The sequence below is a fragment of the Fundulus heteroclitus genome, chromosome 10, assembly GCF_011125445.2.
Source record: "Fundulus heteroclitus isolate FHET01 chromosome 10, MU-UCD_Fhet_4.1, whole genome shotgun sequence".
NCBI classification, from domain to species: Eukaryota; Metazoa; Chordata; class Actinopteri; order Cyprinodontiformes; family Fundulidae; genus Fundulus; species Fundulus heteroclitus.
In genome coordinates, this window is record NC_046370.1 from 11,057,976 (window position 1) to 11,081,503 (window position 23,528).

The 23,528-nt window shown below is 39.2% G+C and overlaps 1 protein-coding gene across 3 annotated transcripts in view; it reads right to left on the reverse strand.

Moving 5' to 3' along the window:
- psme4b (proteasome activator subunit 4b) overlaps positions 1-23,528 on the reverse strand; it is a 60,769-nt gene that overhangs the window by 13,556 nt on the left and 23,685 nt on the right. For all 3 annotated transcript variants that reach the window (XM_012873491.3, XM_012873525.3, XM_036142011.1), the window contains exons 19-41: positions 22,996-23,199; positions 20,689-20,846; positions 20,320-20,415; positions 20,182-20,237; positions 20,004-20,060; positions 19,866-19,921; positions 18,293-18,391; positions 18,121-18,183; positions 17,912-18,007; positions 17,686-17,817; positions 15,324-15,533; positions 15,101-15,237; positions 14,738-14,791; positions 13,199-13,328; positions 10,232-10,313; positions 6,495-6,648; positions 5,962-6,028; positions 5,734-5,859; positions 5,359-5,511; positions 5,124-5,228; positions 3,366-3,457; positions 3,044-3,175; positions 2,680-2,882 (exon numbers count right to left, since the gene is read on the reverse strand). In XM_012873491.3, the coding sequence (XP_012728945.2) occupies positions 2,680-2,882; positions 3,044-3,175; positions 3,366-3,457; positions 5,124-5,228; positions 5,359-5,511; positions 5,734-5,859; positions 5,962-6,028; positions 6,495-6,648; positions 10,232-10,313; positions 13,199-13,328; positions 14,738-14,791; positions 15,101-15,237; positions 15,324-15,533; positions 17,686-17,817; positions 17,912-18,007; positions 18,121-18,183; positions 18,293-18,391; positions 19,866-19,921; positions 20,004-20,060; positions 20,182-20,237; positions 20,320-20,415; positions 20,689-20,846; positions 22,996-23,199 (2,662 nt within the window). The remainder of the gene's footprint in view (positions 1-2,679; positions 2,883-3,043; positions 3,176-3,365; positions 3,458-5,123; positions 5,229-5,358; positions 5,512-5,733; positions 5,860-5,961; positions 6,029-6,494; positions 6,649-10,231; positions 10,314-13,198; positions 13,329-14,737; positions 14,792-15,100; positions 15,238-15,323; positions 15,534-17,685; positions 17,818-17,911; positions 18,008-18,120; positions 18,184-18,292; positions 18,392-19,865; positions 19,922-20,003; positions 20,061-20,181; positions 20,238-20,319; positions 20,416-20,688; positions 20,847-22,995; positions 23,200-23,528) is intronic.

Below are 23,528 nucleotides of genomic sequence, written 5' to 3' on the forward strand. Positions count from 1 at the left end.
TAGACTAAATATCTTGTGATTTTAAATATAATATAAAAAAGGAATCACCTGTAAATGCCTTGTATTGAAGTAACTTGGCAATGTTATTCTTTTCAGTTGGGTATTAGGTATAGATTTCTTTGTCCAATAAGATGAAGGATCTTAATGTGTTTGTAGACTTTTAAGCTTTGTAATTTTGGGAATATCATAAAGAAAATAACCAAAATTATTTACAAATTTTCAATCATTTTAAGAAATGATAAAAATCTAATTAAATAGTACGTTTTAATTGTTACATTTTTAAGGTGTGTAAATATCTTGTCTGCAGTATTTATTCTGTTATTTAAATGTTTAATTGCTGCTGTGGATCATGAAATAATCATGAAACTGGTTAACCTGGTTAACTAATCATGTGATTGGTTAACCTGCACAGTAAGTCCACTTCTGACCAATAGCCTACACTAGAGCAGCGATAGCCTCGCCAATGATTTTAACCGTAGAGACCGGTAACATAAAAATACATTTATGTAAATACACTCAGATTCAAAAAAGTTAAACATATTTTATAACTAAATGTATGCAATTTAATTAAATATGGACATTTTGGAACCCTCTCAGCTGTAAACCTTTACTCTTTATGTTGAAACAAACACTATTTTTGGCATTAGGACTTAAGTGGACTTTTGATGGAATCCTCCTTCAAAGCTGCAGTATTTTTGATTATTCTGTACCCTTTACAGACTTTAAAACACAGTTTGTGATTTCTAAAACCCCCTTTATTGAAACAAAATCGTCATGTTTCTTAGGTTTCTCGATATTTTTGTTAAAATCTTGTCTTTTTCACAAACACAGCACTGTGAATTGAACAAATCACTGCATCCCTAAAAGCAGATGAACAGTAGCTGAAAGTTTTATCTTTAGTAACAGGTAAAAAAACCTCAAAGACTTGACACAGGACCTGAGTTATGCATATGTCGTCATTCTAGTGCAGACAGATCCTGTAACATAATTTTGTTTTAGCTTGTAATTAAGTGCTATTGATATTATTTAATCCAACCAATGCTGCCTCATCTAGTAGATGCTTATTTTGTTCCCTCAGAAATATTTATTTAAAAGAGCATTGTGCAAGTTCAAAGGTTAAATATTACTTGTTTTCTTTCCCATAAAATTGCTCGACGTGTACAATGAGTGTTCCTCTATTTACGGCAGTTGTCTCTATAGGCTGGATTAGTCAGTTGATGAGCGGGTGATTCGGGCTGAAGCCTCAGGGCGTGAGCGTGGGTGTGAGGCGCTGCACCCTCCGTTCACCTGGCTACTTTGTTGAGTTTACGCCGTAATCGATGCATCAGAGAGAGGACAAGGGCTAACTTCAACATTTCTGACTTTCTTACCTCAGACGACATTATGTCTCTAAACAAAAGACCTATGCAGTTGCAGCGGCAGATGCTTTTCATCCTGTCCCATGCACGTGCACAACACTGGTGTCATTTCAACCTTTCGCCAGAGGGGGCGAACTTGTGCAAAAACGATGGAAGCTCTGAAGGTGTTTCTGTGATTAAAGACATTTTAAAAACTTCTCTATTAAAAGTTTCCTCATTTTTAGTTATAAAACTAGAGATGCACCGATACAAGATTTTGTGGCCAATTTCCAATGGTTCATTTTTAAAAAGCTTAGAACTGCAAAAACTGTTTATAGCAGATTAGGATTTGTCTTTAAGAACGTGTTTTTTTTCTTGTTTCTTTTTTTTAACCTTTCGGATTATCTGAAAAATAAAAAAAAAAAAAGTTCTGAAATGTTTATTGTAAAATAAAACAACGATCCATGAAAAACAGCTCAAAGTTGGAGCACTGGCTCTCTTTGCATTGGGGAAAATCTATAAAAACAGTCAAATCTACCAGGTATCTATACTAAAAATTATCACAGGAAATTAAAGTTAGTCCATTACAAGATGGATTAGAGTTCACAAACTTTCTTGTGCCTTTTAAAATGCAGAAGTGAGCCATACCACAAGATAAGCAATTTTCTTCAGCAAGATAACTTATAATAAATCATAACTCTGTCCAATGTGATATTTGAGTGGAATACACAGCAGTTTGCTGTTATGTTGTTACATGCAAAAAAAGCTGAAGTCAATGTTTTTGGTCCCAAACCTGCAAGGGTAGAGATGTATGAAATGTACTGTGCAAATAAGGTGACATTGATTAACTGTTCCTTATGGTACGGACTAGAGAAAGTGCAGTAACCTGTTAACTATACTTCATGCAAAGAACCAAGTAAACTCAAATGTTTTTGAATATCAGAAGCAAGAAGCAGAAGGTTTTCTAAAAAAATTAAAAATAATAAAACTATCTGCAGCTAAAATCAATAACAAAACAAAATCCTGCAGCAATTATTGAACTGTATGACCTGTAAAATTATATCTTAAAGGTAACCTCCAAACAAATGAATTGCTGTCCTTCCCCCAAATTGTTTTTTAAATGCTTCAACACACACCCTTGGAATATGCCTCCAATCAATACTTCACAACTTTTATTAAAAAAAAAATGAATTTAAAAAGGTGAAATCAATGAGAAGCTTTTAACTTCTGTCATTCAGAGTGTTCCTCTGTTACGACAAGAGAACAAGCTGTCATGGCATATTTAGATATCCCCCCCCCCCCCCCCCCACATCACATCTCATTCCTGCATCCACATTCTGACCCGTTTTGAGCAGCTTGACAGCCTGGGTGCGTTCGTCCGTCTCCTGGGTGTTCCCCTCGTGGACATGGTTGTGGATCTCGGGCTCCGACGTGAGGGGCTTGAGCCGTTCCAGGACCCGGGTGACGAATTCGGCCACGTGAGGCGAAGAGGTGGGACTGGTGTGGGGCAGGGCCACGTCTATCATGAAGATATAGGTCAGCACACTGGAGAGAGGGTGGGGAACGGGCGAGAGAGGAGAAGAAGGGGTAATTCGTGGGAAAAAAACGAAAAGAGTTGCCGATGCAGAAACGGGGAAGCTGAGATAAATTTGAGCATTATAATGGACGATTAAATGAAATGATGATAAGCCTGAATAATTTTCTACCTTCCTATACGTTCCCTGACGTTTTTGTACACCTGGGTGAGTTTGGGCTCCAGGTAAACCAGCAGCCGGTGCAGCAGTTCGGAAACTCTCCACTGCTGCTGGGCGAGACCTCCCTGAAGCACATACAGCAAACTGACAGAGACAGAGGAGGAGAACGCAGCAGGAGAAAGGGATGTGAAGTAAGAGAGGGGGGAGGAGGGGGTTGTTTTGTTATATTGCGGCAGCATGTGTCAGCTCAGGTTACTACTGCAGCCTGAAATCTGAATCCCGGGATATATTGTAGGTGACACAAACACACAGCGTGTGCATGGCTGCTTAATACCTGGCGTCCCTGAAGGAGCCTCCCTCCCCGCTCAGGGGGCTCTCCATCAGCAGCTCAAACAGCCAGTGGAGTTTCCTGGGGTCTCTGCCCTCCTGTTGGACACACACAGGGAAAACACTGTTATTTTTAGGCCGGCTATTTTACATAGGCACATAAATTGTCATGCGCCTTCCTATTGTGAGTGTCTGCACGTTTATCAATGTGAAAAATGTTTGCAAGCTCTTAGTTTCTCAGTTTTTCCTCATTAAAAAATTTCATATAATGTCAGATTTTCACACAGATACCGAGAGTAGTTCAAAACAACATATTTGGACTGATAAAACATAAACTATTACAATTTATTGAGAAAAATTGCAAACAAAGAAAAAACTTCCATCACTGTTAGTTGCAAAACGTTTTGAAACTTTGCTATTAGTTTGACCCCATAATTGAAATATAGGAAATTCTAAGGAAATTACAGTGCCATCAAAAAGTTACATTTATTTAGATTTATTTACATTTTTTATGATTAATTTTGATGATTAAGGCTTACAGCTAATACAAAAATGAAATTGATTTAATCAGAAATTTTGAATATTACATAGCACTATTTAATAAACTATCTATATGACAGAAATGTTGGCTTATTTAAAGGTATTTTACAGTATATTATGATTGTGACTGTGCTATATAACATTGTTGGGTGCAGAGCTCTACTCTTCCTCCAGACTCTGGGACCTTGATTTCTGTGTTGCTCTGTTAGACTGGCAACCTGTCCAGGGTCTACCCTACCTCCTGTCCAATGGCCGCTGGAGATAGGAGCCAGCCCCCTGTGAACCTGCACGAATAAGGGGGTGTAGATAATGGATGGATGAATTTACTCCTATCTGAGGGGAGGACATTGGGTCACTTATCAAAATCCAGTCTTTGACATTCTGAGATTTTGACTCATCTGTGTCAGGTGTGGGCATCTAGCACAGTGGGACTATAACTTCCTCTGCAATATTAATATTTTGCACACTATGTTGTGTAGTGCTGACGGCAGTTAAAGGGAAGGTAAAGCTGCAAAATATCAGCTTTAACATTTATTATGAATTGTGCAGCAAGAAAGTTCAAAGAGTACCGTAACCATTCTTGTTAATGGAACGTTGAGTGGAAGGAAAAAGTGGCTTAGAAAAGAGCTTTAAGAAGATTGACTGTAGAATCAGGCTTCTGACAGCACTAATGCATCCAGGACATGGTCTACAACTGTTGCATTCCTTGTGTTGAAAAAATTTTGATCCAGAAATTAATTACCTGAAGTAAGGAAAACTGAGAGCGCTGCAAACTCACACGAGAAAGGCCGCAGTGAGGAAAATAAGCAACTGATATTGTTATCACAATATTAGGCAATAATATAGCGACTGTATAATTTAATTACTAGCCCCTGTCTGCTGGACAGCGGTCAAGTCAGTCTTCTCTGTGTTATTATAGCCCGCAACATAACACTTCTGTCATAAAAATAATGTATTATTGGTCTTAAATTATTTAACTTTATGACACAAAAAAGTAGGTTTTCATTAGTGGTAACTCACAAATCATAACGATTTACAGAAATAGTAAATCTCTACAGCATGGCTGGAAGAATCAGTGAAAATAAGCTTTAATTAATTTAAAATAGGATCTTAAAGGAATTTAAAGCTATGATTAAAACAGCTGCATGAATTCCAGGTTTATTTATAGGTGTTTTTTTTTTTGGTTTTTTTTTTGCCGTTGCATGCATGCAGCCACGTGACTCACACAAGCTGTGGCGATGCATGTGCCCCAGTCTGTGTAGGTTTCCACAGTGATGTTGTTCAACGCCGTCCTGATCAGCGGGCAGAGGAGCTGCCACAACCGGTCCACCTGACACAAACACAGAGTAATGAAAGTTTTTACTGGTATTGACTTTTCCTATGGAGAAGCTGAGCGGTGGGTGTTTTTTTTTTTTCTTTTTTTTTGTGGCGTTTGGGAGGCGTGCGCGTTTCTCCGGCACCTTGCTGAAGCTCCAATGTTTGCTGCCTCTGATGAGCCCCGCCGTAATCTCGCACACGCAGCGCTGGGAGCTCTCGTGGGGGTCGCTCGCCAGCTGCTCCAGATGAGGCCGCAGCACTGGCAGGAACACGTTGCCGTAGTTACGAAACAGCCCCTGCCATTCAAACGTAAGCATTCCGGTTTAAGTGGGAAGAAGGACGTGGATTTTTATTTATTTTTTTTATTTTTATTTGCCAGAAAAAAAAACAAATTACAGTAGACAAAGACAGTAATTGCTGCCTTAGTGGAGCTTGGCCTTGAAGTGAGGCAGTGCGCTGTGTCACTTCCTCGTTAAAGAGCTGTCAAATTGTCACTGGATGAGAGTTAAAATCTGCACCTTGAAGAGGCAGAAGCGGCGCGGGTTGAAGCTGTCCTTCCCATTCCGCTCCTCCAGAGACAGAAACTCTATCAGCTGGTCAATAAAATCGGGGTCCGAGAAGTATTCAAAGATGATCTTTTCGCCCTGATTGACACACAAGTGCATGCTGCAATGAAGCACCCCATACAGATCTTTTCTTTCGTTTTTTTTTTTTGTGCGTGTCTGTGCTGCACCATCAGGACGCACCTCACTCATCTCCTCGTATGGCAGGTCATCTTGTGGCTTCTCAGAAGATGCATAGATCATCATTTCTCTGAAAGGAGCGGGGAGACAAAAGAAGAGGCTGCTGTGATTTATAGATAACAACACAAAGGAGGAAAACGTTCTGGATAGACACACACTGTCTTCAAATAAGCGGCGAGGATAAATGGATGATTATAAAGTCAGTTACTCAGCACGCAGTTCGCATACCAAGACAACCAACCCTCCGCCTATACATCAATTCTTCTATTTGGGGTAGGCAGTAAGTCGTTCATTCTGCCTTATCTGGGCTGGGCTGTGACAGGAAGTCAGTTCAACCCCCCGCGAGTTATCCAGCAACCCAGATCAGTCATCCAGCAGTCAGTCAGACATAAACGTGGCTGCAGAGCCACAAAGACCGGCCTCAAATCAAACAGGCACTTGAGTCAATCGGCTATTTCGCTCCTCCACGCTAAGCAGTTATTCTGCCTTGCAGTTTCTAAATCCACCAACGCAACAATTAGTCGTTTTCCATTTACCTCGGCCATGAGTAGTAGCCCAAGTGTGTTTTCTCCACATAATGCAGACAGTCCCACTGCTCCTGGCTCAGAGGTAGGTTGTTGCTGTCATACTGCAGCCAGCGGTTCCCGTCACGATCCCCGACACAAATCCCCTCTGGGTCCTGGATCCCACCTAAACAGAAACCATCATTGCACAACACGCAAAATAAAGATTTTTGCATGTCACCTTAGGCAAACAGCGCGGTGGGTTTGGCCACCTTGCAGTGTCAGTGGCGGATTTGCACTATACAAACTGGACAACATGGAATATTCCTTTTGTTGCATGTCAAGATTATTAAAGCAGCACCATGTGAGTTTTGACCCAAGTATTAGCTTAATTTGAGATTTATTAAATGATTTTCAGGTCAATATACAGCATTTGGCATGTATTGATGCTCCGTAACACTAACCCTTCTCAATACCTCAACTATGTAAATTGAGAGGTTTGGATCAGTCGCTGAGTGAATCATGTGACCTATAGCAGTGGTTCCCAACCCTGGTTCTCAAGTACCCCTGCCCTGCATGTTTTCGGTGTGTCGCTGATGCCTCTTAATCACTCATTCATACAAGTGAGGTGTGTGGCAGCATGTAGACACCTACAACAAGCAGGATAGGGGTACTTAAGGACCAAGGTTGGGAACCACTGACCTTTTGCACCTAGGTCACATCACCCATTCTAGGTTACAGCCGACTGAGCTCAGACTACCGTAACACCAAAACAGATATGACATTTACCTGATCAGATATATTGTGGGGTCCTCTGAGGTAAGATTTAATCTAGAGGGGTGAATGTGGTCTCGTCTTTACAAGTAACTCGATGACTGCTCAATCTGCTGGTCCAAAGTGGTCTGCTATCAGACTCCAAAACTGTTCAATTTTGTGACAAGGCAGCGTTGCCAGTGGCCGTCAGGGGCACTAAACCTCGACGCTAAATGTCTTGCACCGAAAATGGCTAAAAGTTGCACGGTGCTGCTTTAAATAAACACCACAACAGACAGTATTTGGTTCAAGTGCCAAACTGTAGTGGCCACGACAAGCATAAAAAGTCTATTTTTAGGAAAAAATAGATAGGAAAAAGGTTAAAAAAGGAAAGGAAATGACAGCGACAAACAACAAGAACAATAATAATACAACACAGAGTTGGAGGTTGTCTGCAGTTAAACTGTGGGAGGAATGCACCCCTTTAGAAACCCGGGGGCAGCCCCCCAATGTCACTGGCACAAGCAAAATCAGCTGCAGCAAGTGCCATACACCAATCCAAGAGCAGACCACAGGGCAGATACAGGCCAACAACCTCACAGCTCACACCACATATTCATCCACCTACGTCGCACAAATATACCAGAACAACACAAACATCAGCCCACCCCAACCCCGGATAAATGCCGCCGCATCCAGAGCAGTCACCTTAGGACACAACAGCTTTATGAAACAGGCCATGCCATGAACCTAGGATACAGCAAAACAACTGGGGCAATCACTTGAAGCAGCACAACCAGGACACATATGCACACAAGAATCAATATAGTTTCAGATATTGCTGTAGTGTTCTAAGTTGATAGCCTTGTGAGACCATCCTGATCTCGCGAGGTTTCAAGGTTTCACTCGCAGATCAGTCTGGATACCCTCCGTTGAAGAAAATTTGGAGCCGTTCACCAAACAAACGTCCAATCAGCGTTGGCTTTGAGGCGGGTTGAGGTGTGACGCAACGGGAAGCGCGTCAGTTCAGTCTAAAGAACATGGCGGCTTCAGCCGATGAAACTAGCGTTAGCGCGGCTATCGAGCAAGTTTTATCGGAATTACAGAGTATTTCTCTGCTGAGCTAACGAGCCTTTACCTGCAGCAGCAAGAGTAGCTTGGCTTGTGGTTGTGTTTTCGTCGTCGCTCTGTTACGAGCGACGACGAATCTGATTGGTTTATTTGGCCCGTCTATCACCAACATAGGCCAATCAGCTGACCAGTATTTTCGCCCCTTCCCAAAATTACTTCAACGGAAGGTTTCCAGATGGATATGCGGAGCAAATCTATCTGGCGGAGTCAGGTAACTAAGTTGATGAGGCAGAGTAATAAAATGACTCCCCGCCCCCACCCCAAGTTCTGATCATTCTAACGAATTGCTGAAAGACATAAAGTCTTGAGAACAAAGTCTGTGGCTGGACTGTCTAAGTGACATGTAAATAAGGTAGGAAGAATCCAAGAACAGCTTTGTAGAATAAATTGTACAAATGCATGAGTCTACGCTTGATAATGATGGCCAGTTGAAGTAAAGAACAGCGATAAGAGATTTACACTCTGGTATGGACTGCTCTGAGATAGACAGCTTCCAACATGTGCAGAGGCATGAGAGAGGCTTTGATATAAACAACATCACAGTACTCTAAAAGGCAGGAAGGTAATTAAGACAAGATGCTTCCTTGCACTGAAAGAAAAGCGAGATGGGACTTAAATGAAAGCTTATATTCCACGATACTTGTCTCATCTCACTCTACTGGTATACCTATGGTTGTTTTTAAAAAAAGGAATGTTTGTGGAACTTTCTTTTTGTCAGCAAACAGCATGACCTTTGTCTTATCAGTATTCAGGACTAGTCTCAGATGAAGCAAGTCAGACTGAATAAAGTCAAATGCAGACTTCAGGCGCCTAAAGCACAGCAGTGAGTTTCTTCATGACAGTGAACCGTGGTGTCATCAGCATAAAGAGTTTACAATCAACAGAAACATTTTCACTGACACTGTTTACGTAAATTAAAAACAAAGTTGGACCTAAAATGGATCCCTGTGGAATACCTTTTGTGATGTTCAAGTATTCCGATGAGTTGCATACATTATCTGACAAACCCGTATCTGACAGCTTTTGGCAAAGGATGGTATGATAAACAGTGTCAAATGCCTTAGACAAAAATCAATGACAGGGGCAGCAAAGTAGATATTGGCATATCCAAGGCTTCAACAATGTCATTAACTAATTTTATAGTGGCTTCAAACTTTACTATGCTTTTTTTTCTGAATCAGTGGAATCAGCCCAGATAGAGGCCAACTCCGTTTTTCAAATAAACTACAAACGTTTATATGTAATATATGAAAATGGATTGTATGCAATAAAATATGAAATCAGGATGGGTATTACATTCGGTAGATTGGGTTTGGCTGGTACTATATTTACTTATTATGCAGTAAAAGTATAACTGGACATTTCTGTGTATTTTTTGGTCCCAGAGAACAATTGTGTAGCCTTTAACAAAAACACCCAAAAAATATACACGACTTCATCTGAAATTGGATGACTACTAATTGGGTGAGGTTCATAATGAGCCACTAAGCATCTTGTTTTGGACCGACATGAGTTAGAAAATATTGTCCATATCATTTCTGATGAACTGGCGCGCGCCTCTCAAACGCAACAATAATTGCCTCTCGCCCAATGACCAAAGAAGAACCCCATCTGGGACTCCTTTTTTAGCACATCTTCATTCTATTTGATCCATATACAAATATTGGCTGGATTGTCGCAGTTATTTTGAAGAAACTGGTAAAATTTAAAAATTTTAAATAGGAGATAAGATGTGTACTATGCTTTTGTATTTTATATAAGTCCCAACGTCATGATACAAAACGTACTTAAATCTGAAATCTAATGAAAAAGCCCTCTTCCAACAAGAATCAAGCCTTCTAAATCTAATTTGAACATGGATTTAGTTTTGAAGTGTTTAAACTCACTGATATCCGAAGGCTTGACGGCCACTTTCTTTCTCGGCCTCTTCAGCTGTTTCAGGATACCGGCCATTGCAGAAATAGCAACCTAACAAAAAGAAAGAATAAAGTCATGACCGAAATGTGTCAGAAGTTTGCCATTTTAACTGTGTCACGTGTATATATATATATATTTATATAATCATTATTCCTAAAAACCCAATAAAATAGAAACAACCAAGGCTAACCACATGCATCTATTGCTAAATATTTCTGATAGAAATTCTTTAAGCCTGTAACTCAATAACTTAGTCGCTTGTCACAAAAGATTTTTAATGCACAATGTATAGGGAATGAGTGTAAAAATTAATAGGTTTTACTCCAATATTAATCTGAGTTATGTAATTAATTAGTTTCTTGGATGTATCTTTTAGCCATATGTATTGAGAATTCTCCAGAATATGAAGTCATGGTGGAATTGAGATACTCTGTTTTAACTGTGAGCTACAAAAACATCACCAGCTAAACTTGAAGTCACCTTTCTGAATCACAGACATCACTTTTAAGTCCAGGCTTCAGCTCTGTTGCTGTACAGTTTGTGAAAGCCAGAAAGTAAGATTTCTCTTTTTTACTTGTCCTTCACACTCCTTTCTGTCTTTTATTTATCTCTTAGCCACATCATTCTCTCAAAAGTTTTGACATATTGATCAGTTGAATGATTCATTGTAGATGGATGACTGTTATATGACCTTTAAGACGAAAACGGTGTAATAATATACCAATTTAGCTGAAGGAAATCATGTTTAGCAATGACTCCCAACAGTGAAAAAAGATGAAAACATTGGTGATTTGAGTAGCATAATATTTAAAAGTCATGCAGTTCACACAGTGACAAGGAGATGGTTTTTGTGATTATGAAGCTTCTAACTCTCTCTGACCTTTAGCATCTTGCGAACTACCATCGGATTCAATCATGAGTATCTGCAACGTACAACAATAAATATCTCATTGACATATAAAGTGTGAATCCATGAGAGCTGTGGTATACTCACTATCTGGAATGATTATACCATCTGTCTTACTGTCAATCTGTTCTAGCATACACATACATTATTTGTTAAAGAACATGAAAAAGTCCTTGAATATTATTTGTATGTCTTGCTTTTAGGGATCAGCTGTTTTAACACTATTAGGCATGTGAGATTGATGGGCTTTCATATGATAGACCGACAGAAAGTAGTGCATGATTGTGGAAGGGAGACAACACATAGTTGTATTTTTTTTTTACAAGCATCTGAAAGGTGCGGCACGCCTTTGTATCCAGCCCCCGCACTCTGATACCGCGAAATAAAATCCAGTGCAACCAATTCAGAAGTCACCTAATCAGTAAATTTGTCTGTATGTAATTTCATCCCAATATCAATGCAACTACATCAGCAAACAAAAAGCATCATGAAGGCCAAAAAAAAAGCCGACAAGTTGCGGACAAGTTTTAATCAGCTGCCAAAGACTTAGTGACACTGGTGGTGGCAGCATTGTGCTGGGGGGACCTGAATCCAAATAGGTATCTGTGGCAAGACTTGAAAATTGCCATTCCTGATACTCTTCTTCCAATCTGGCTGAGCTCGACCCAAGAGGAATGCTTAAAATTTGAGTCTCTAGACGTGCAAAGCCGGTAGAAACCTGCGCCCCGCAAGACTTGCAGCCGCAACTGCAGCGAAAATTCTACAAAACATTGACTTAGGGGGTGGAAGCACACTGCACTTCTCAGATTGTTTTTGTAATTAAATAAGAAAATGAATTCAAAATAATGGAACATTTTCCTTTTATTTTACAATTATGCACTACTTTGTGTGGTTTTCTCACAGTAAATCTCAAGACAATGCAGCTAGGTTAACGGTTATAACATGACAAAATAAAAACTTCAAGGGTTATAAAAAGTCTTGCAGAGCATTATAAACAAGCTTTTTGGCATACGGTTATCAAAGCCTATAATAAGTAAAGGCCTAACCTAACTAAACTCTACCGGCACTTGCAACTGATTGTTTATTGTGCTGCAGCAGAGCAATCATTATCTACTTTTAGGTGTCTGTTCTGCACACTTCTGTTTACGGGCTACTTTGTTCTTAAATTTGGCTTCTTTTAACAAAGCCAGAGCCAACAAAGGAAGTAGAAGAAAAAGAAAATTTGCAAATTACATGAGTGAAAAAAAAAAAAAAAACGCAAGCTGGAAAACAAGAGTGAGTAGTTGGGAAGCAGCTGTGATCTGGCTGGGTTTGGCCATCTGCTGTGCCTCTGATAAAATGCTGATGTCACCGCTTTATGCAAGATTTAACTGCCATTACTAAATTATGATTTACATCAGTTAGGGGTGCCATTATAAGCAAAATATATAAGGATATGCATTGCTTGTTTGTTTCTAGTAAAATTAGCCAAGCAAATTTGTAGAACCTAAGACAAAATTACAATCGCATTATTTGCAGGAAGCGTGAATCATTTACTCTTTATGGCTTGCTCTGCACCTAATGTACACACGTAATTTCCAGTTACATGATATGTGATATATTCTAACATAATAAACATTACATAACGCTTTGCTGCGTGTTATTAGACATTATTTACTGTTAAAGATAAATGTAATGAGAGCTGTCCAGGGTAAATTGATGGTGCTATGAAAGCCAAACATCTGTGTTTAAACTATGTCATATAATACCTGAATCTGTATGGGATAGCGGATTTTCAATATCTATGCAGATAGGGTGCTCTGGCACAAGAAAGAAAAGGACGTTTATGTTTTTAGGCATCACGTTACATCTGGGAAAGTAGCACAAAAAAAAGAAATAAAAAAACTCTTTAGCCACCTTATTTCCATTTTTATAACCTGAGGGAAAAGCAGATACCTGCAAAGTGTTTAGATTTCATACATCATAAAGACAAACACAATAATAAGATAGACACGGTCGCACGCGCGCGCACACACACACAGATGCAGACCTTGCGAATGCTAATGGAGTCATGAACAAGGCTCTGTGTGAAGTAGAGGACAGCATCAGGTGGAAGAGGATGATCATCTCGCAGGAGGAGAGCCAACAGGTCTGTGGCCATGTGCTCAAACTTCCAGGGCCTGAAACATAAACATATGTACTGCACAAAACTGAAATCTAACAAAAAAAAACAACAACAAAAAACTAAAATATATTCAGTTAAAAAACATTTCTATAGGCTTATTCAGCTAAGCCAGCAAGAGCCAATCAGTGGGAGAGCAATTATTCCAGGGCCCGCTGTAGTAAAATAAATTCCAGTTGACACCAGAAACTGTCATTAACCCTTACCTGACAGCATATCACTCATTATTGGAATAATTTCTATCCTGGTGGCTTTTTTTCTTTAGTACTCCAACATTTTCAAGCATTAGCAATATTAAAAGCTGCTGAAGAAGGATTGTCTCACTAAATTGACAAAAAAAAAAAAAAACAATCCAGAAATGGCTCATAAACAACTTAATCATTTCTGAAGCAATGGCTCGTCAGAGTTTTAAACTGCAACTTTTATCTTCCTGTAGGATCTGATTTTGCTGCCAATGCTACCTTTTCTATACCTGCGTTATTTTTATTCCTCAAATTATTAGCTGCCTAAGTTGTTGCCTCAAGGTAAATAATCTACAAATGAGTCGTACACAACCCCACAACTTTTGAAGTAATGACTTGTGGAAGTGTTAAATTAGTACTTTTCTTATATTTTGTTGAAGATAATTGTTCTCCGGTGCTAATCCTTACAATAAGGATGTTCTGTTATTTTCATATTTCTCATGATTACTTATGTTACTGTTTGCCTGCTGATAAAAATCAATAAATTTATCATAAGCAATCCACAATGTCTAGAGGAAGCATTTAGGCCCTATGGGGCTAAAAAGCTATTTTTCTTACTTTCTGTTGCAGCTAGATGCAGAGCATTGAAAGCAGGGCTAATTTTAGCATTTATGTCGCTTTGTTTTTTGTTTTTTTATTCCTTTAAATCGTTACCTGCCTAAATGGTTGCCATGTAACAAAAGCCAATATATGGACAATAATTAACCTACAACTAATTACTTCCATAAGTTTTAAACTGCTACTTTTCTCAACTACTATCACAGCTTGCTTTTCTGTAGTGTTGTTGCTATAATTTATGTAGCTGTTATTTTATTTCTCTGATTACTGCCTAAATCAATCCCACGGGGCAAAACCAGTCAACAAATGAGTAGCAAACAGAATCATTAATTTTGAAGCAATGGCTGAGGTTTAAAACTGCTAGTTTTATTGCAAATTGCAAAAATGACTAAATGGATCACAAACAATCTTTATCATTTGCTGCCACTTTTCTAAAATTAAACTTGAGTTACACTCATGCGCACTAAGCTCACCATAGTTCCTGCACTAATGTGCATGTTTAGTTAAATGACATCACATCAGTAAACTCATTATTATTATTTTTTTTATAAATATGAACATAATAAGGACGCAGCACATAAAATGTCCAAGCAGGGAAACAACTTACAAGTCTCTGTCTTCAAGGCAGTCCAAAAGATCGTTGACTAGCTTCTCATATTTCCTGTGTTAAAACAAGAAGCTATGTTCAGAAGTTTTAACCTTACTACAAACAATGGCTACAAAGACAGACACACAAAATTGTCCTCTAGCTCTTCTTTGGCCTTTAAGATAAGTGCACCAGGGTAGGACTAAAAAGATCTACCATATTTTTCTTCCAGCTCTAATGTCCTACTCATAACAAATGAAGGGGTTTTATGCTAAATATTGTGTTCCACTACACATAAAGCATATTTGATTTCCTGCATAAATATGTTCTTAGTACAGTAAAAATGAACCAACCAAAAAAACAACAACATTTGAATATTCGTACCTTGCAGCTACAACGTTTCTGATTCGCTGGCGCTGAATTCCTTCATCTATTTCTTCTTTGGGCGGGAGCTCCAAAATAGGTGCAGGATTGTCGGATTGTGCAATTTGATTGGCTATCTCGACACATCTCTCTGACACCTAGAGATGAAAGTGACCGGAAGAGCCACAGTCAACCAACCACAGACAAGGGTAGTTTGGTGATTGTTGTTGAATGTGTAGCTCACGGTTAAGTAGATCCCGATGGTGTCATGCTGCCGATGAATCCTGTCAATGATGTCATCAAACAGTCGACCGATGGACGGCTTCTCCAGGGTCACTGAGTGTGACAGACCGCATCGCACGAGAGCGGGCCACACCTCCCCGATACAGTCCCAGTCCCTTGTGGTAGCTGGACAGAAACCACTCGGAGCACCCAAGACACAGTATAGAGATCCCTGGAGAAGAAAATAAAATACTACCCTGAAGAGGTCAAATGCATACAACCCCCCTAAAAAATGTATAAACTTGCAAACCAGCAGCGATATGATAAAGGCTTGATTTCAAAACTGAATGTGACAAAAATGACTAACAAGCTGTGGCATGTACGACAAGTCATGACATCTAACACTGACATCAGAACGTCAAGAAATGTCATTATGACAATGACAATATCAGAAGGTTTGTTGGGTTTTTGTCAGAACAAATTTATTTTCAGTTAAAATAATAAAAGTTAGATGTAAACTGTAGTTTTAGAATGAAGTTATTCCATAAACCTTCTCCAAATAGTGGTAGGAATTTGGACATTTTCACCATTAATTTAACAGTTTTCCCATCTTCTCTGTGCTTTGAACTATGTAGCGTTTCACCAGTCCAAGGACATTTTTTTTTAATACACTGTAAACAAAAAAACTCTGCTTCATTCAATTAACACGTGTTTAGTTGCAATTTCTGTCGTTTAGCCATCATTGCATACAAAAGATGTTTTAGAAATGTTTTAGAAAACATTTCTAAACTGTATCTCATAAAAAATGACCATAAGCATAGATGTTTTGTAGTATTTGTTGCAATATAGTGGTGTAGCTCAGTATATGTTTGTACAAAACTGTCATGGTACATTCAGGAACAAGAAGATGCAAGACGTGCCTCCTTCACAGACAATCGGCACTATTACTGAAAGTAGTGTTCACTCTCTTCCTTTTTCTTTTCAAGGACAGAAAATAAGCAAATCAAGCAGACATCCAAAACACTCCACACCAAACTAATGCAAGAATTGCTCGTTCCACATTCACAGCAGTGAAAGACCCAACTGCTATAATTCATTTAGCGGTGTGAGTGTTTTACAGCAGCACTGGAGAGGCAAGGCAAGCTTATTGGTCATATAAATTAATCCATTCATTTATTTTCCATACCAGCTTATCTGTGCAGGGTGCCATATAAATCATTAAAGCCAATTGTCTGTGTAATTATTTTATGTACCTAACAGCAGCTGCTAACTATTTTTGTGGCTACACTTTTCATCTCCTGACAGAGTTCAATAAAAAAAACTGAGCCACGTAGTGATAAAACAATTTCTTTCCAAGTGAGTGTTTATGACTTTATAGCCAAATATTTTTGTATTAATTTAAAGCTAAATTAATTAAAATAGATTTTAGATTATATTCTATTTGCATAGCAAAAAAGTTTTTAATACATTTTCTTACATTTGAGCTCTAACATTATTTATTGCACACCGGCTGATTTTTAAAATCTATTTTAAATTTTAAAGGCTACTTATTTGTACACAAATTGTGCCTGCTGTACATAAACTGCTAACTTAAGAGTCCAATGCAAGGTAGCAAGAGTCGTTTAGTGTTTGAGTCTATGTGTTAAATACAATGTATTTACCTTTTAAAAACATTTTCAGTTTGAATCAAATGAAAAGATACCTGGCTTTGGCCTTTTTCCTGCCGTGTCTTATCTGTTCCGAACTGTGACTTCAAAGCTCATGTATGCACCGAACTTCAGTTTAGGATGTACCATTAAACCTTTAGTTCATTGTGTCTGCACCACATCACCCTCCTTCCACAGCACAGTTTTATCAAAACAACTTTCTGGCATCTTTGTGTTAATTTTGTGGTTTCAAATTTTAATTTTCCAAATTTCATCAACTTTCCCTGTATTTTAGGGTCCTACATGTCCTTCAGTGCAAAACATAGATGTTACAGCCACTCTTCCTGTTGAATAAGCTGAATTACTGTCACCTGTGTAAACTGTAGACCTTGACTATACCACATTGATGAAACAGACACCAAAAGTACTATGAATATTAGTGCATGTGTATCAGAAACTCTGCTTTGCATGTCTAAGGTCTCTATACTTTACAATGGGGCAACTAAGCCCAAACTAGTAAGCAAAATGTGAGTAAAGTAAAGGAACGTTGCAGGAAAAGGCATCCTTGTCCTATTGTAAACATGCTAAATCAGTGGATAATCCAAAATATTACCAATTCAGTGACAATAGCAAGCCGTCAATACAAAGTCAGGATGCAGTTTGCAGCCTTTTAAATTCAGCACCATGGAGAGAGACAACCCCGAGGGGTCGTGTGTTGAATGTGTGTGTTCGCAGTACCTTGAACTGCTGCTCTGTGCCTGCGGTGTTCTGCGGAGACAGCAGTTGCAACATACGGGGAACCATGTCCCTATAAGAGAAGCTATAGGTTCCCATCGCTGTCATCAGCACACTCTGTGCCCTGCTACGTACCTGCAGAAATATGTGGGTTTTAACATTTTGCTTGTTTCGTCCCAGTATTCTTGTGAAAATCGAAACCAGACGATGTTCTGGTTTAGTTTTCTACCTGACTGTACGTGCTGGTAGAAAGCAGCAGCAGATCACAGAGCAGCTCCTGATGAACCACTTTGTATTCACTGCCCTCAACCACCAGTTTTCTCATCTGCTCACAGAAAAGGAACAAAAAAATGTTGTTTTTTTTTCCAACCACCGATAAATTCAGAATATATATTTTTGGTCACGTGTGCATTTCTTCATTGATGCTTCCAAGCGAACCTCATGCTGGAGCAGGACCCGGTCAATGAGCAGTGCTCTAATGTGCTGCTTTTTCCCAAGAAGCTGCAAAAAAAAAAAAAAAAGGAAAGACGAGGGGTTTAAATCCTCCTGTACACAACTTGTATAAACTGTACCAGCAAGCAGATCTACATCCCTCATCGTTCCAGCTCACCCTGTTTTCCATTGACTTCTTGACGAGAGTAAAGCTTTTCCAGCGTGAGTCAAACTCCTTCTTGTGTGTGCCGCAGAAAAACATAAGGTCACTGATTATCTGCAAACAAAATGGGGCACAGTGAACCCTTTGCAGGTCAAAAGTGTACACGCCTCGGTAAAAAATATATTTTTTTGTGTAGTTCAGAAAGTATCCTTAGGTAAATCATTTTAAAAGATTATCCAGCTATAATGTTTTTTGTACTTGTTTGAACCAGAAGGAAAACTAAATCTGTAAAATAATCAAAAAGACTCAAAACCATGGTTGCATGAGAGTGCACCTCCTGAGACAAAATACTTTTTTAATGCAGTTTTTGATTCGATTTTAGCATTCAGTGTTAGGTACACACCTAACATCTGTTATCGTGAATCTGACTAACCTGAAATAAAGGTCTACAGACCCAGTAAAATTTGCCTTTTCATTTGCACCATTTCACATTTTTAGCTAAAGCTATGGTTTGCAGACAAGTTACAAAGGATCAAAATGATCTCATTGTACAAATGCTTCAGTCAGGAGTAAGTAAGAACCTTTTCTAAAGCATTATATACATACAGTACCATGTCACAGCATCATCAATAACTGGACAACTATGGGACAACAGTGACAAAACTGATGAAAAGAAAAGATGGAAGCTGGTCAGAGAGGTTGGCAACAGCTTAATAGCAACACTAAAAGGAGCTGCAAGAATTTCCCAAATAATAGTTGCGTTCTACATGTCACAACCTCTATAATGACACTTGGTACAGTTGTAGGAAAAAGGCACTTCCTTCTAAAAAAAAAAAAAAAAACATCCAGGCCTGGCTAAAGGTAGTGGAAATGGAAAAATGGGCAACATTTTGGTGATGTTTTGACTTCTTGTCACACTAGTGGCCTTCATTCACAGTAATAAGACAGAAAACAAGCAGATAGAGAACATGGTCAGACATGCAGCAAACGTTCCAAAGCCGGGAACCAAACCCGCAAGAGCCTCCGAACATGGGTTCACCCTTTTAAGACTACAACCCCTTAAACCCACAAGGTATGTAAATCACAAAAAAGGAAAGAAAAAAACATGGGGGTTTCCTTCAAATAAAACTTTCAAATTCAAGTCGGTTTTAAATGCTGAAGATGAAGAAAGATTTTTTTATTCCGTCATTATAGTATTCACCCATATCAACAAAACAAGGTAGTTACCAAAGGATGTTAAAGATTTTTAAAGGCCAAATCAGAGTCCAGACCTAAATCTGGACAGGAGATCAAAATCGGACAATTTTTGAGGCTTTTTCCAAGGCGGACTGAGAAAATAGACTCAAAGAACACTGAATGTTGACACTGAGTCATAGGGCGCTTAGTTGAGGGGTGTGCAAACATTTGCAACAGCTTTACCGCAGCCTCAGTCAAATTGCACAACATATGTCACTGAATGCAAAAACAGTTTCAAAATAATTTATTATGGTCTCATGTTTTATGTGGGAAAAACCTTTATATTTTAACAAGAGTTTGACATCCCCTGCAGTGATTGTGCTAGAAACAAACAAAAAAAGGGAACAGGCACCTTAATGATGACAAAGAGGGATTTTGTATCATCTTCTGAGTGCTCCAGGATGTGATCTAGATTAGAGAAGGAGGATAAGAGTTTGCACTGCAGGGATATTTTAAACAGGAGTGTTTTCAAGTGAAAACCTCCACTCACGAAGCAGCAGCCTCATGGTCTGGCAGATGGACACTCTGTAGTTTCCCCATGAATCATCTGAAAGGGGGAGAAGAGACACAGACGTGGCGTATAGATGCAGAATGCAGAATGAGCTGCCCTTGTCGCCCACTAACACTGGCGATGCTTTTGATCGTGTGCTACGTGGATGTTTGCTTACCGTACTCGACACCTACGTACAGCTTGATCTCCCCCAGATTCAACATGGAGGGCACCCTGAGAAAAGGTCAATCGTGAGACAAGCCAGCATGAAAATGCACGGTTTCCATACGATTAGTATGCACAGCTGCAGCCTCACAGGTCAGGGACGTGTGCTCCATCCAATGGGGGCAGCAGGCTCCCAGCTCCGAGAAGGCAGTGCTGCACGATCGCAAGGCTCTGCCACAACTCCTCCCTGCAAACGAGGCACCACATCACCCTCCTTCCACCGCATTACGTGCTTGGCAAAACTGCGATAGCTTTCCAACAGCTTGAGCTGCTATTTTCAACTTTCCTTACTCTGCGTTCTTAATTAAAAAAAGTCAGGATGGATAGTTTGAACATATGTATGGCATTTTTGGTGTGGACAGACCTCATCCATCAGTAATGGAGGGCCACAGTCCTGTTTGTTTAGCTTGTATGCGCGGGCACGCCGGATTGTGTCTGCGGATCTGAAAGGGAGGCGCACCTGGTCATGGGCTGATCTCCAGACACATGGCCTTTGATTCGCTGCAGCTGGGGTTGCAGGAGTGACGACAGCAGCTGGAAAACAAAGTTTTCCTCCTCCTGGCACGGCACGTGCCAACACACACCCAAAGCTGCCACATCTCCGGCTCGGCCCCAGTCCTGAAGGAGGAGACCCAGAGAGCTGAAGAGAGCTGTTGCCTCTTTTTTTCCAATGGAACAACTGGCAGGCGTACCAGCACAGCCAGTGAACCTCAAAAACCACAGAGCTGTGTCATCTACCAAAACTTTAAATATTTATACCAGATGCAACCTAGAAGAACACAAGTTCACGAAGAAAAGAAAACAAATAACGGCGCAAACCTTTCTGGTTGGCAAACTAACAGTTCTAACTGGCAGTATACATAAAAATTAGACAAAGAAAATGAAAACTAAGCAGGCGTTTAAAACTCTGCTGGTCATTAGATAAAACTGGCAGTAACAGAAACCGGTTGATCTGCATAAATATGACAAAAATATTTGTAAGCTTAAAAAGAACCAGGGCCTTTAGAAGAGAGGAAATTTAGATTAACTTTAACTCAGTCATTATCTGAGCAACTCTTTTATGGTTATATTCGGTCCATCCATATTTGCACCTTAGTGGATACCCTTGCATGATTCTGAATCTAACCCTCTTCCCCTGTTCATAAAATGAGTAATAGTAATAGCAACTTTTCAGCTTTTGTTCTAATGAAAAAATAAATGCTTTAACAAAACTATTTTATTTTAAGTTTAGATTATGAGCAGCTAAAAAACCTATTTTAAATTGTTTGTTGTAAATTAATATATGTTGATGCAGCCCTCCAATATAATAATTTCCTCAGTGAATCCAAAAAACTAAAAAAAACAAACAATTTTCAATATACTTTTCTTTGAAATTGAAAATGCACACAGAGGCTAGCAATCCGAATGAGGCAATTTTACGTTTGACAGAGGGAAACAAAAAATCCAGATCTTATTTCCATCTACGGACAACACTCTTTGATCTGGAAGTTGTTACTGATGGAAGAGTACAGGAATCATACCAAAAAATAATGACTATTTACACCAGCATGTGAGAAGAAAATCATTGTCAGTGATGTTCTCATATTGTCTTATCGTTCTTAAAGAAATATCAGAATAAGCTGAAATTGGTCTCAGTAGGCCAAAGCTTTAACAAAAAAAAACAAAGATTGAAAATCAGCCACATATCTCTAATCAGCGTATCTCTAATATCATCTTTATAAATGTTCTACAACTACAAGTAAATATTTTATTGAAAGCTATTTAGGTGTGCTAAACACATTTTGTTTTGTGCTGCATGCATATGGCTTTCTGCAACCCTCCGTTTTTCAGTGTTTAATGGTTCTCTGGTTTTTCAGGGATTCTGAATGTCTCAAAAACATTTTCTGTGGGCTTTGGCTGGATTTCTGCTCCTTTTATCTGACCACGATGGCATATTGTGCTGAGTAGGTGTCAAATAGTTAGGAAAGGGAACGGATGAATAGAAGATATAAAATGATGTGTAAAGCCTATAAAATGTCTTGCAAGATGCAAGAAAAAAAAAAAAAGGAAAGACCTGACAGAACATAAAAGATGCATCATCCAATCTGTTGATGATCTATTGTATGTCAAGTAACTCATAGCTTTTTGGAAATCACTTTGTTGGTGCTGAAATGCTATTTCATGTCTGCCATTTTGTATGATCTTTGATATTTCTCATCTTTGTGACAGGCTCCTAGAAAAGTGCTTAAAGTTCCCATTTGAAGTAGCTTATTTTTCTGTTATGTGTGAGCTGATTCATCACCTTAAATGTACAAGCCTCTCTAGGCCTCGTAGCTCATGGGTTATAGTTTAAGTGGTGTAAATAACAAAAACATTACTTGCAAACTCTTCGACACAAAATAAGAAAAAGGAAAAAAAAAGTCACCAGGCTGGACAGGAATCTGATCAAACTACCATTAAATATTACAGATTCCTTAAAAGCAAAGTGTAAAACTCATGTCAGCCTATCATTATATTGTTCGATTGTTGCGATGATAATTAATCTAATCAATCTCCAAAGTGTTCTGAAAATATATTTTTCATATTTGTGTATATGAGCTCAGTTTCAACATGCTTATTACCCAATTTAAGCTGAATACATCTGGAAAACGAGGGCAAAAGCTATCAAACTGTTAAAAACAATTGATCTCACAAAGATAGACTTGACTTTATGTAGACAAACGACATTCATCAATTAGACAAAGATGGCCGTCGTTTTGTCTTTGCAAAAGTTTCAGTGTGTATTTACCCGGATGGGGAGGTCGGTATTAAAGCCCCCAGAGGTACTGCGGTACTCGGTGGGATAGATGAGAGACAGTGACCGGAGTGTGTGCTCCAGCAAACTGCAAGCGAGTGTGTAGGCCTGCTTGCACCGAAGACTCACACACACACACAGGATGCGCTCCAGCTCCCCTTGGTATTTTAGCAGCTGTTCACCATCCACACGGATTACCTAAATACGGCACAGACGCACACACATATACGTGAGAACATTCAATTCATCGGAGAGTTGCGCCTTAAATTTTGAGGATCTCCGGTAAATCACGGCGTCTGGCTCACTCAGCCTCGCGTTGAGCTCCCAGGAGTAATAAAAAAAACTTGAAAGAGTGTCAATATGTTCTGGTAAACGACAAAGCGCTCTGATATTTATGACCTTGAATGGTGCACGCAGCTCTGAATGTCTTTTGGCTAGAGGTTTTTTTCTCTTCTGATATGCTTTCTATAATCCTAAAATGACTCTTCCCCACTTTTTCCTCAGGAAAAAAACGTGCAAATGGTGCC